The following is a 14,658-nucleotide window of genomic DNA, read 5'->3' as shown; positions in this document are numbered from 1 at the left end:
TCCCACTCAATGGTTTTCATATATTAATAACTACATATTTTTAAGTAATTGTATCTATTAGCAGATTTTTTTCTGGGGTTTAAAGGAGGCATTTTACATTTTTTATCCATTTCAGCCTGCTTTGAAATGTTAATAACAGCAAAAATTTGGAAATAACCTAAATGTCCAACAAGAAAGGTTTGGTTCAACGTATTAATGGCACACAAGATGGTTAAAAGCCAAAACTTGAGGGAAAAACAAAGGATCTAAATCCTGGGTCCACCATTTCTTATCTGTATTAGCCGGCTTCAGTAATACATCCCTGTAAGTCACAAAGTCCTCACCAGTAAAACAAAGACAAGGGAACTGACCTCGTAGGGCTACTGTGGGGTCAAGTGAGAGAATTGTGCAACATAATTGGCACCGTGACTTCAACATAGTAGATATTCATGTTCAATTAAATAAATAAACTTTATATATTATTTATTTATGAGAGGCAGCAAGTTATAGCAAAGAAAGAACAAGATTTGGATCAGTCTGAACCTCTTGGAATTGTATGACATTGATGGTCACTATATTATAATTACCGTTATCATTATCCTTGTTATTACTATCAATTTTTTAATAGGCCATGGCACCCCAAAAGGTACAGATCCTCTGAGTGCTAAGATTGTGTTTTTACAGTTGTCTGGTATAGGACAGACTTCTTGTGTGGAAAAGAGGATTCAGTGTGGTATAAAAAATTGATTGGAAGGCTTCATGTCTTACTCTCTCATACATAGACATACACAAACGCCATCTTTGTTTAGTAAACTGTGGAGAATCTTCCAAAAGAAAATAGACACTAATTTGTGGAGAGCCCATTCAGCTCTCACAGGCCTCTAAATAGCACAGGTGTTAGAATTACTAAGGATAACGATTACATTAACCAGGAGCAAAACTAAAAATGCATCGTTCTGCTTTCATACTTGAAAATATCTGCATTTTGATATTATAAAGAGGCTAATTTTGCCCAGTCCTTTGAAATTTCAAAGGAAGATTCAGTAAAAACAAATAAATAACAGGACTCCCTGGAGCCATGATGAAATATTTCCACCTAAAGGAAACAATCTTAAAGAGCTCACCCTTCAGTACACTCAAACTTCTCTTGAACCACTTAACAACTCCATTCCAGGGAGTCCTCCAAAGTTCCACAACACCAGACCCAAGCTACCCAGGACATGTGCTCTAGCAGGGCATGCCCAGGGCTTCCAGATAGATGATTGAAAAATATAATTCTTCCAGGTGGACAAGGCCCAGCAGGAACGTAGTGTGCCAGGTTTCCCTGCCAGCCCTCCTCGCCCTCTCGGCGGGGGGTCAGATGACTCAACACAGCCCTGTTCCTGCCTCCCTTTGCTTCCCATCTCCCACATTATAAGAGATCAGAGCCAAGTTATCCTTCACCCAAGGTCATAATCTCAGATTGGGGAGTGGTAAGTGGATAATGACAGGCTCTCACAGTGAACTCTCCTCCTAAACTTGGCACATCATAAAGATTTCATCTTGCATGCGGTCCAGTCTAGGCGCTGGCTGCTGGACTGTTGACAAAGAGTTGAGATGAAATCCAGCCTTAGCAGAGAGCAGTGGATGGATTATCAGTATATTTTGTGAGCTCCCAATAGTATATATGTCTCCAGTTTGCTGTCCTTGTCCAAACCACCCAAATCACCAAGTGTTTATTGAGCAATTAATGTACGCAAGGCATTGTGAGAGATGCTTCCAAAACTGGTCAAATATCAGAGTCTTTGGGGAGCTTTTTAAAAATGCAGATCCTTCACAATTTTTCTGTAAATCTAAAATTATTCTGAAACACAAAAGTTGTATTTTAAAATGCAGATCCTTTGGTTTCACTGAATCAGAAGCTCCCCAGAAGACTGTAATATGGTCATTTAGAGAGCTCAGAAACTACCATTTAAGAGGCTACTAAGATAACAAACATTAAGACCCTCACTACTCTTATCCGCTACTATTATAAAGAGAACCCTGCAGTAATGCAAAACTGCAACACATTCATGTGTCATCAGATCAATTTTACGGTCATGACCAGGATATGCTTTTAAATACAATAGGGAAGTTTAAGGTACATTATTATTTTGTGAATCTTTTATCTGAGATACATATATATGGATATCTATATCTATCTTCATATCTACACCAATACAGATATAGATACCAATCCATGTACTGCATCACAATGAAAACATGTATGTTTTACTTTGGGACAAAGGCTAAAAATGTGAAATTAAATGGTCTAAATCAAATGCTTCCTACTGCAATCTTAGTGCCTTTCCCTCTCTTGTTTTCTAGTGGAAACTAAGAAGCTTACCATCAACCACAAACTCCCCATTATAAAATTATAAATTGATCTTCTCTTAGCCTTATTTCTCTAACTCGGAAACGTGGCATTTCCTTGCCTTTTTTTCATAGACAAATGTTGTTATTCTTTATTAAACTTCCTCCAAATGGGGTTTATTAAATTTTAGTTTTAAAGTGTGAACTGATGATTTTTTTTTTAATACTATGAATGGTGTTTAGTGACTCTTTCTTTACAGAGTAAAAGGCAAGAGGAAACAGGTTTGCATAGCAATCAGAGGGACTTCAGCCAGATATAATGAAAATTTCCTGGTCGCTAGGGAAGTGCAAACTACAATGGGTCAATGGGGGTGTGTGATGTGAAATCTCGGACTCTGTAAGTCTGTGGAAACAAAGCAGATTCTTATCTGTCTGGAATTCTTTAGACGTAAACTTGTCTGATGGGCGGGGAGCGGATTTCCAGGCCCATGATGCCATTTCTGCCCTTCATCACTGAGACATTCCAAAGAAATACCAAATGCATATACACAGCCCAGTCGCATAAACCAACAATGTGTCTCAAATGGCACACAAGTGACATCTGGGGAGGGCAGCTATGATTGTGCAGGTCAATTGGTGCATGACAGGATAGTTTAACATCCTCAAAAGCCACTTAGCACCTCTCAGTCTCATGAGCTCTTTGCTAGGAGGAGGGAAAGTCATGTGTTCCTCGCAGCATTATGAAGACAAATGAAATACATATATGAACAACACCCACACAGGACTTGACAAATGTAAGAACTCATTAACTTCCTTATCCCTCCCTTTAACATGTTAGCATCTGAAGAAACAGATGTCTTTAAGAGCTGAAGTTCATGAAAGACTCAGCTCTAAGTTGCTGTACTATAGCTAATGATTTCTGAAACGAGAAGTCTTTATTTATAGGGAGCATGACCTCACCCTGACTAATACTTAATTGTGGTCTTGTTTTGTTCTGTTTATACTGAAAGAAAACATTAGCATTTTTTTCTCCCTTACTGTTACCTAAAACCTTCTTATTCTTCCTTGCAATGATAAGACAGTGTTAAAGGCATTTCTCTTGTCCTGAAAAGTAAAAGAAGAGGAAAAAAGTTATGTAACAAAGAAGATTGTATATACATCATCTATCACTGAATGGTAGTATAAATAGTTTATTTTAGTATGTTTTGTATATATCATTTAGTATATTCATTTTAGAAATGTTTAGATTGTTTAATAATCACGTCTCTGATTTCTTCTCGGAAAATATTGACCAAAATCAGTCTTTTCAATAATCAAAATGATTTGGTGTGTCTGTTGCAGAAATGCAATGCTGGATTCTTTCGCACCCTGTCGGGGGAATGTGTGCCCTGCGACTGTAATGGCAATTCCAACGAGTGTTTGGACGGCTCAGGATTCTGTGTGGTAAGTTGGGGCACCTATAACGCTTCACATACTTCACTGGGCATTTGCATCTTGGGTGAAGATAAAATATTCTTCGGATGTTTGTGCTACATAGGAACAAACTGCTAATCAAGTGCTTTTGTTCACCCTTCAACTTTTCCTGTGAAACACCTCATATAAACTACTTCTGATTTTAAGGGGCCACCAAGGCATATGCATGAGTGTGCACATGCACCCGGAGGCTCCTGCCCCACCACCCTCACCAGCTGGTTGCCTACTGTAGGCCAATGGTGGTGGGATTGAAAATAATATGCAGAGGAGGAACCCATACATTCAAATTCCTCTGTAATCATATAATTTGCCATATGTTTGGCTTCATTCCACATAAAGCAGGAGAATGAAACAGTTGTTGTCTCGCCTATTTCAGAACCTAAAATAACCAGGTCTATAGATCAAAATTAGTTTTTAAAAAAGAAATTTAAATTTGAACCCAATAGCTGATGAAAATGAAAGCTTTGCCCTTGTGGTCTTTGCAAGTCTGTGTTTAAGCCCCCAGGAGACTTTATTTTTTTCCTTAACTGAAATGAATTCTCCAATAGACTGTTCTTCATTGAAGCGTGATAGAGCCTTGTGCGGAAGATTGAGAAGTCTTCCAGCAGAAAAGTACTTGCTACATATTTCCCATTTTTAATGAATGGACTGACAACTTAAGTGAAAATGGGTGTTGAAATATTTACTGGAAGTGGCTTCAGTGGAAGTCATAGAGGGCATTTATAAGGACTTATGCTCAAATAGCATGTTTTCCTTTGTGAGCTGTATGATACAGCAGAAAAATTCTTCAAGTTCCTATCTGGCCAAAAAGAGGCTTTCCAAAACTACAAGGGTATTTTTGCATGAACTATAAGAATACTTATTTAAATGCACTCAACATTTGCATAATTGTCCCTATTAGATAATTTTTATTATAAATGGCCTCTAAGGTGTGTACATGAAAGTGCTATTTTATTCACACATTAAGATGCAAATGCAAATGTTTTTATTAATCCTTAACCCTAGAAGTTGCCATTTTTCTAGGGACAGAGAATTAAGTGACAAAATACTAATGTTGCTATCTCTTTGTAGTGTTTATTTAGTCCTGATATTTGTTCTGCCTTCCCCCATCTTCTTAAATAAGCATCACAACCAGGATGTCCTCTGTCGCAGTGTAGGCATCTGCAGCTGCCAAAGTCTACCCCTTTCTAATGCTTCCAGCTCCGGTTTCCTGTTATTTTAATCCCAGTGACATTTGGGGGGAAAAAATCCCATGGATACACTTGAACTAATAATGTACATCTCTGATAATTTGACCAATTAAAGGTTGTTTGTTATCTGATTTATCAAAATATAAAGTAGTGGAGACTGTCAGGCACATCAGCGGCTATCAGGCAGTCAATATTATGAAAGACTGAGATAAATTAAAAAGGGAAGAACTCCCTCCTGCTGGTGCCTATTGAAACCAATGACTAAACCACTCTTTTTACAATGACATTGTCAGAATGGGAATGGCCATGGCTTTATCTCTGACCTAGTGGTGAGCTTCTGAGAGGGACAAACATCATGTGATTCCCTCCAACGTCTTGTGACATAACAGGTTCTAATAAATGTTTAGGGATGGGCTAGCATATACACATTTACATGCACACTCAGTGAAACCTTCCTGCAATTACTTTGTTCCAACACAGAAAATTAATACAGAAAGAAATAACCATTTTATTCATCTTAATGATGGTTCCTCCACCTCATCCTGTCCAGAGAAAAATATCTTTTTTCCCTTATTAATGTAATATATGTTCAGTGTAAGAAAACAAACAAAAAATATAGATACATTAGTATAATTGCCCTGTTAAACAGATTATTTTAAATATAAATGGCTTGAAGTACAAAGTAAAAATCGCATTCCTATCCCCCAGAGCTACACATATAGATGTATTTTTATAAATATAATTTAGAAAGAAAACAGATATAGGGACTAAGCACGGTGGCTCACACCTGTAATCCCAGCACTTTGGGAGGCCAAGGCAGGAGGATCACTTGAGTTTAGGAGTTCAAGACCAGCCTGGGCAATATAATGGGATCCCATTTGTACAATAAATAAACAAAAGAAAAAAGATATATTCATATTTAATTAAATGTAAGTGAAGGAGCAGAAAATGCTTACACATGAATGTTGGAAGAATTTTTTATTTTTACTTAGTTGCAAACATGTTAAGTCCGTGGTGTCACACTGGAATCAAACTCATTTTTTTCTGTTTCCTTTGGTGCCCCTATCCCAGCTTACTGACGGAGAAGACCCAGGTTTTTCAGCTTCTGCCCTATTGTTCATTCTCAGCTCTCAGGGAGCCAGAGAAGCCAGGGCTCCAACATGAGCACTTGTTGTAGCTCACTCTCATCACCAGTGTTTCAATCAGTTCTTGCAGGTTGCCTGACTTACCTCATTTCTCTCATTTCCTGTAAGCAACCAAAAATAAAAGGCCTTCTTTTATCTCATTTTGTCTTATTTTGCTTTTCTTTTGAAGGCCTATAAGACCTCTGGATCTGCCTTATCCACCTTCAATTACTTCTAATTCTTCCTCAATTCCAATGTCCAAGGTCAATTTGACCTTAAAATTTATAGACTGATTTTAACTAAGCTTTTGGTAAAGCTGAACTAAGCCATTCGGCCACAAAATATAGAGTAGACAAAATTATGCTACCATTTTACACATGTCAAGCCAGCAAAGAGTTTTTATTTACTAGTGGAACACTGATCTTTCAAATACAGAATAGTGGCTAAATGAAAATAAAACAGCTTAGAAATCGACTATGTTTTGAGTGTCTTTCCAATGAGCCACTCTGCATCTTATGAGAACTGGAACACATTGGACAGGATTCTCAGCTGAGTCAGCTCGGTGGGGCCCCAAAGGCAGGCAACTCTAGTGGATATGGCTGGCTCTCTAGGAAGGTTCTAGAAGGAGGCACAAGATAAGAATTGAGGGGAAGAAACAAGTGGAAGCAGATAGGTGGCTGGTGGCAGAAATGCCTGGTCACAGGTAATCCGTATTTCATCCCAGCCCTAGAGGCTTAAGTACATAGAACCAGAAGGAGCTCTAACTAAGGTTAGTTACCATCTAAAGAAAGAGTGTCATTAGGATGTCATTAGGAGGGTCAAAGAATGTCCTTTGTCATTAGGAAAGAGCCAGGAGCCCAATGGCCAGAACTAGAATGGGACAAACCTGACCTGAAGTTCACCACAGGCACAGGGCTCCTCATTTTCCTTTTGATTAAGAATTAATTTGTCCGTTAATTTAATTCATCCAAATGAACTTCCAACCTACCCTAAGCACAATGAGAAGGGAAGTAATCCAGTATATTGGAGGCTAATTGTTTCTTATTAGTCTCAGAGCTTAATTAAAACCCTATTCAGGAAAGCAAAGATATTACATCTTAGTTTCTGCAGACATTAGCATTTTCATGATTTTTGAACTCTATTTTATTACTGTGTAAGGCAGAAATCAACCATATAAGTCCCTGTTAAGACTAAGGATGTGTGATCAATAAACCAGCATATTCATTAGGTGTCCAAGAACAGGAAGAAACTGATTGTAGAGGCTTCTTGTTCCTGTTTTTCTTGCAACTATAAAATTGGTATCTAGATCAAGTGCATAATCCTTTCATAAAAACTTTGACAATTTTTCCATCTGTTGCAAACCTGGAAAAACCTGAAATTTTGGAAAGCGTCATCAGTTTGGTTCCATGATAACTGAAGTTCTGAAACAAAGTCAGAAAGTTTCATGTCCAAGGAATTCTAAGTTTGGAAAGCTCAATGGAGTCCCCTGTTGCTGTGTGCCCAACAACATAAGAATATGACAGAAACTGGCCGGGCATGGTGGCTCAAGCCTATAATCCCAGCACTTTGGGAGGCTTAGGCGGGAGGATCACCTGAGGTCAGGAGTTCGAGACCATCCTGGCCAACATGGCGAAACCCTGTCTCTACTAAAAATACAAAAATTAACTGGGCATGGTGGTGGGCTCCTGCAATCCCAGCTACTTTGGAGGCTGAGCACAAGAATTGCTTGAACCCAGGAGGTGGAGGTTGCAGTGAGCCAAGATCGTACCACTGCATTGTAGCCTGGGGAACAGAGCAAGACTCCATTTAAAATAAATAAATATATATATATGACAGAAACTGAATGCAGGTAATGAGTTGTCTATACATGGTTCATCATTTCTCTCTCAACCTGAACTTGGTCCTCCCCATATAGTCCCACCTGAGTTGGTAACAGCATTACTCTGCTGGTCCCCCATGCTTAGACACTCCAAGCGCTCCACTGATCTCCTTTTTTTCTCCCCAGCTATCAATTTCACATCATATCCTACCAATTCAAACTAGGAGAGAGCCTGCTCTCATCTATCCCTTCCCACTGCCTTGATTCACAGCCACAACTTCCCTGACCACCGATACGGCTTCTCAACCACTCATTGTCTGTCTCCTGCTCCAGACTCCCCTTCCTCTACTCTCCCTCCCACACAGCAATGGAGACGTCTTTCAAAAACATAACCCAATCAAGGCATCCCTCTTGCCAAAATCCTCCTGGAGTTTCTCCTCCAGCCACAGTGAGCACACTGCCACCTAAACATACTTTGTTCTTTCACTCTCTTGTGCCTGAACTTGTTTCCCCGTTTTCTACCTGAGATTTCTTGAAGGATAACTTCAAGGCTTAGTTCAAATGTCACCACCTCCATTAAGCCTTCTCCAACTTTCTCAGGAAGAGCTAAAAGCTGTCTTTCCCTCATCTTTGTCCCATAGCAGGTGTGTACTTTCTGCATACCTCAGACATAGCCCTTCACACACTGTATTATTCTTTGTTGACCTCTCTGTTTCCTTCACAAGTCTGTGAGTTACTCAAAGGCAGGAACCAGGTCTTCTTCATTTTAATAACAGATACAGCCCATTGTCTATTATATCCGCTTAATTAAGGTTTGTTAAATGAATGAATAGGTTACTAAAATAACAAGCTACCCTAACTGCAAAAATCTTTAATTTCGTAATTTATGAGATACTTGGGTCACTTCTTTATGGCAGTAAGATGTACTGTCTTATGCTAGAAACTCAGGCTCAGGCCCAACCCTGTATGTAACTAGCAAACAGTGCTGCCAATATTAGGTATTTTTATTTAGACCTTTGCTTATCAGAGTGCAATCCAGACCAGCTGCATTGATGATATTTGGGAACTTGTTAGAAATTCAGACCCTCAGGATGCAAACATCCTGACTCACAATCTGCATTTTCACCAGATCTCCAGCAGATTCACGTGCACATTGAAGTTGGGTAAGTATTGATCTACATAGAGAGCAGTTCACAAACCTTATAATATCATAAACCTTTACACTGTTAAGGATTATTAAAGATACCAGAGAGCTTTTTTTTATGTGGACTATATCTACCAATATTTACTACATTTGAAATTTAAACTGAAAAAATTTGTAATCCTTATACATTCATTTTAAAATAGCAATAATATACCAATTGCATGTTAAGACAATATGTTTTTTATCAAACATAAACATATTTTACAAGTTGAAAATATGTTTAATGTCTGGCTTAATAGAAGAAGATGGATTCTGCCATCTGCTTCTGCATCAGCCTGTGTGATGTCTTGTGTTGTGTAACCTCTACACAATTTCACCTTACACATATGAGAAAATGAGAATGCAAAATATAAGAAAAATCTTAGTATTATTTAGAAACAGTTTTGACCTCCCTGGGCATACTTTGAGATCCATGGATCTAGTTTTGCATAAAGCATGCTGACAAACACAAGAAGGCAAACCGGATTCTTTTGAACCTTCTTCCTACATTATTCTGGTCCTGTGACCAAGTAGATGAGAGACATAATTTCTCATGTTGGGGAGGCACAATTGGTGTCCAAATGGCATTCCAAACACTTACCTGCAATCGATTATCTAGATACAGCTTTCTTAACCACTGGTTAAAAGTTCAGAATGCTAATTTCATTTTTAAGTGGAGTCAGTTTATTAAAAAATAAACTTTTCCTCCTGTATTAATCCATGCTCACACTGCTATAAAGTCATACCTAACTGCTGTGCCTACGGAGTAGCCATTCTTTATTTCTATACTTTGCTAATAAACTTGCTTTCGCTTTACTCTTTGGATTAAAAAAAAAGACATACCTGAGACTGGGTAATTTATAAAGAAGAGAGGATTAATTGGCTCACTTTTCTGTGGGCTGTACAGGCTTCTGCTTCTGAGGAGGTCTCAGGAAACTTACAATCCATGATGGAAGACAAAGGGGAAGCAGGCACATCTTCACATGGCCTGCGACGGGGGCAGGGGAAAGAGAGAGAGAGTGCACAAAGGGGGAGGTGCTACACACTTTCAAACAACCAGATCTCATGAGAACTCTATCACAAGGCAGCACTAGGGGAATCGTGCTAAACCATTAGAAATCACCCCGATGATCCAATCACCTCACACCAGGCCCCACCTCCAACATTGGAGATTACAGTTCAACATGAGATTTGAGTGGGGACCCAGAGCCAAACCATATCACCTCACAACAACATACTTTTTTATTGTTGTCATTTTTGTTTTCTGTTTGTTAAATGCCAGAGCACTGAACGTAAAACAGAAGACAGTTTGCAATCTCAAAGTAAAAAATTATCAGAACTGGAAGAAACTTGAAAGGTCATCTAGTCTAAATCGTCACTGTGCAGATAAGGGAACAGAAAACCAAGAAGATCAGGAGACTTGTTCAAAGCTGACCAGCTAGAAAGTGGAAGAGCTAGGGTCCTTTTCTCCCTGCCTCCAGCACTCTGTCTGCCAATCTCCCAGAATGTGCATCGGAGCCTTTTAGGGAATTTCATAATAAACCTTTTGAAAGAAGGCAGATAAGGAAAGTTCATACTTGCATGCTGAGCATTTAGAGGGCAAGAGAAATTTGGTGGCTTTGCTCTTGAGGGTCATTGCTTCCCATGGCTGCCATGGCAGAATTAAAGCCCTGACAAGGAATCTAAAGCATCTCTCAAGCCATAAGGGGACAGAATTGGGAATTAGCTCATTTTTGCAGCATAATAGTCACTTTGGGCACAAAGAATGGCCTAACATCTTACAATGGGCCTGTTTTCTTCTGGACAGCGGGGCTTCATCTGTCCAACAAGAACTCAGACAAATTTAACCCCAGCCTACAAGCAGTCCTGCCAGATCGTGTATGGCTTAGGTTCATGGTAGTTGGGTAAGGCTCGTTGGTTTTTCCTGGGATGAGAGATTGCCACAATTTTGTATTAGCTTTGGGTGTGTATTAATTTCCTTCATTTGCTCCAGACACAAATTCGTTAATTCACCTTTTTCCCTTTTCCTTCATTTTTCCCCAATAAATATTTCTGAAGGCTGACTTAGCACAAGACACAGTATTATGAACTGTGAGGGAAATATGTTACCATCCTGTTGTCTGCATATCACACTTTATTTTTCAGTGTTTCTCATTGATCTCTTAAGCAGTCTGAACTAGCCCCTAAATTCTATTCTGCAGACATAATTTTAATCAGGGTCTAAAGATTGCTCATACCTGATGGCTGATCAAATGCGTGAAGAACATTCAACCGGGATAGCTAGTTGCCCTTATTAAGATTCTTCCCCTTTGACTAATGTATTGATATTATATTTCACTTGAAGCTCAAAGTGTTAGTAACACCGATGCTTTCTAATGCATTCATTTTACAACTGTTTAAGTCTTTTCTTCAGCAATACTGGAGAAGCAGTATAATATGGAAACTAACAATTTCACTTCTGGAGCCAGATTTCCTGAATTCAAATCTCGCTTTTGACACCTACATCTGACCTTGGGCAATTTACTTAATCTCTCTGGGCCTGCATCTCTTCAGATGTAAAATGGCGGAGGGTGGGATGGCGGGGGAAATAGGAGCCTATTTCAGGATTGTTGTGAGAATTAAGTCAGTTAATCCATATAAAATGTTTAGAGCAGAGCCTTGCTATTCTTTTATTCTGAACCTCAAATAAAGCATAAAGGCCAAAATAAGGAACTCAGAGTTCAGCCTACTGCTATTCCATCTTGCTTTCCCAAGGTTCCTCCACTGTTTTTAAAAAGTTGTTCTGTTGAAGCTCGTATGCATCTGTGTGACTAAGGCAACTGCTCAAATAGGAGGGTGCTTCTTCAATGGCATTCTAATTCTAACAGTATAATTTTCCACTGCAACCCCAATTCAACCTTTATACACTCTGATGAAGGTAAAGATGAAAATGTAGAGCTAATGGCTTTGCCTTGAACCATCTAGTACAATCCCATAGAAGAAAGCTGTTTGTGTGTTAACTCACTGCCCCTTGTAGAAATTAATCCATCAGTTTGACAGTTACTGAGTGCCTACTTCATTCGAGTTAATGGCAATACGGTGCTAAAAGACACAGAGTTGGAGAGGGGTGATGAGGCTGAGAATAGATAATAGCACTACAATGTGGGTGGTGGAAAAGAAGGAAGGATTCTGAAAGGGAGAATTAGGATTTACTTTCAAGAGATTTTGCAGCCTAGTGTGATCTTGAATGATGAATGGCATTCCAGACAGAAGGGTCAGCCTGCTTTGTGCTTTTACTCCTATAATCCTTACTACAAGTGGAAAAATAGTGCAAAACAAAAACAACAAAAAAAACCTCCTTACTGTTTCGTATATGTCACTATCCAAGATACCAACCCATGAGCAGAATGCTCTTTATCTACCTTCTACTCCATTTATACTACAATCTGACACATTTTATCCTTCCAAGACCATAAATCCTTATTGTTCCCGTTGTCATGGGTAAATACCAGAAGGATGTTTTTGGGTGGGTTGGTTGGTTGGTTGGTTGGTTGGTTGGTTGGTTGGTTTCTCATTTCATATTCATTCAAAGTCAATAAGCTGATATTTCTGGAACATCCAGGATTTGATCATTCTGATTATCACTCTGAATTGAAATGAGTAACTGATGAATAATCTCCTCTGCACACAAACTCCAGAGTCCCTAGGCTGCTAGCACACACACAAAAGACCAGGAAAAATTCGTTCACCACTTACCCACACTTTCTGGCATTGACAGGGGCCTGAGTGACTCCTCGTACTAATTAGTACTGCCACACACTCTCTGTGCTATCTGACCTGACGTCCCTTTTGCTTGAAAAAATATTGCATGATGCTTAGGTTTGCTGTCTCTAAAATTTCTTTTGCATCCTCATCAATCTTCTTGTCTTTTGTCTCATAGCATTGCCAGCGGAACACAACAGGAGAGCACTGTGAAAAATGTCTGGATGGTTATATCGGAGATTCCATCAGGGGAGCACCCCGATTCTGCCAGCTGTGCCCCTGTCCCCTGCCCCATTTGGCCAAGTAAGTCCTAAAGGAGGATGGTCTCTTCTAATGATCAGTCTATGTATTTTTTTATTTTGTTTTGTTTTGCCTTATCCAGAGTTCTGAAGCTTCTCCATAGGCAAAACCTCATATTGAGATGAGACTGGAAAAGATAGAGAAAAGGTTTCTCATCTAAATACACCACCTGGAAAACTTAAGCACTTACAATATAGATGATAGCTCTGTTCCCAAAATATTGGGGTACCTCATAAGGTCAATAAAGTCTCTTAAGTTTTATAAGCAAGGATAGTCTCATCTTTTCTTGACTATCCCTTGACCTAGAGCAATCACAACTGGTAATACCAACAGACTCATCATAATATCATATTTTCAGTACTATTGCCTCTTATGATTTTCATAAAGGAAACATTTCCCTGCATGTGGCTTTTCACTCAGAATTAGAACACAGATCAACAGAATGCATGCTTTAGGCCAATCAGCTCACAGAAGATTTACAGGAACACTTTCTGGCTATATTTTGACGTGAGTGAGAAGTTAAAGGAAAGAGACATACATTTTAATGGAAATAATGGAATGTTTCCATAAATCCAGTAATGAAGTCATCACTGGCCATTTTACTCTCTTTAAAATGACAGAGTATGGAATTTAACAGGTATAGTGATACATGGTTTTCCAAATAACCAATTCTCTGACACCAACTGGGTGTCCTACAACCAATTCGGTTCTGACACTAAGTTTCCACAGTCAGCACAGATCCCATAGGTTAAGAAATCAGTTCCACAAGATTGCCCCCATTACAAATGTCAGCCAAAAATGGGGTCCCCACGCTAGTTCACACTTCTTCCCAGAAGACCGCAAATTTGGGAAGGATCCCTCAACCTCTCCCCAGGTTTGACAATTCATTAAGATGACTCACAGAGTTTAGAAAAGTGCTATGCTTATGACTGTCAGTTTATTATAAAGGTTGCAACTCCAAAAGAGCTACATGAAAGTGATGCATAGAGCAGGATATGGAGAGGTGGGAGCGAAGAAGGAGAGCGTGCAGAGACTCCATGCTCTCTGCTGGAGCACTGCACTCTCAGCACCTCCATGTGTCACCATCCAGAAGCCCCCCAAGCCTTGTTGCTCAGGAGTTTTTAATCAAAGTTTCATGTCATAGGTATGATTGGTCAAATCATTGGCCATTGGAAACTGAACTCAATCTCCAGCCTCTCTCTCCTCCCTAGAGGTTGGGGGTGGGGAGGGTTGAAATTCCCAACGTCTAATTACATGTTTATGTTTGGTTCCTTGGTGGTTCCTCTGGTCGAGGGCTCCCATTCTGAAGATATCTAGGGATCCACTGTGAGTCACCTCATTAGCATAAACTCAGATATGGTTAAAAGGTGGCTGTTATGAATAACAAAAGACAGTCTTTTCCCTCAGGAAATTCCAAGAATTACAGGAGTTCTGTGCCAGGAACCAGAGACAAAGGCTAAATACTGTGTGTTTTTTTTTTTTTTTTATTATGCCACAAGTGGAAAGAGTAGCCAATCT

The 14,658-nt window shown here is 39.3% G+C and overlaps 1 protein-coding gene across 5 annotated transcripts in view; it reads left to right on the top strand.

The window, feature by feature from the left end:
• The window catches only part of LAMA4 (laminin subunit alpha 4), a 148,529-nt gene that overhangs the window by 34,380 nt on the left and 99,491 nt on the right, over positions 1-14,658 (top strand). For all 5 annotated transcript variants that reach the window (XM_028847051.2, XM_077999296.1, XM_015137555.3 and 2 more), the window contains exons 3-4: positions 3,652-3,753; positions 13,019-13,143. In XM_028847051.2, coding sequence (XP_028702884.2) covers positions 3,652-3,753; positions 13,019-13,143 — 227 coding nt within the window. The remainder of the gene's footprint in view (positions 1-3,651; positions 3,754-13,018; positions 13,144-14,658) is intronic.

Source organism: Macaca mulatta, chromosome 4 (genome assembly GCF_049350105.2).
Source record: "Macaca mulatta isolate MMU2019108-1 chromosome 4, T2T-MMU8v2.0, whole genome shotgun sequence".
NCBI lineage: Eukaryota > Metazoa > Chordata > Mammalia > Primates > Cercopithecidae > Macaca > Macaca mulatta.
The sequence above is the reverse complement of the archived record's forward strand: the minus strand, read 5'-3'. Positions and strand labels throughout refer to the sequence as shown.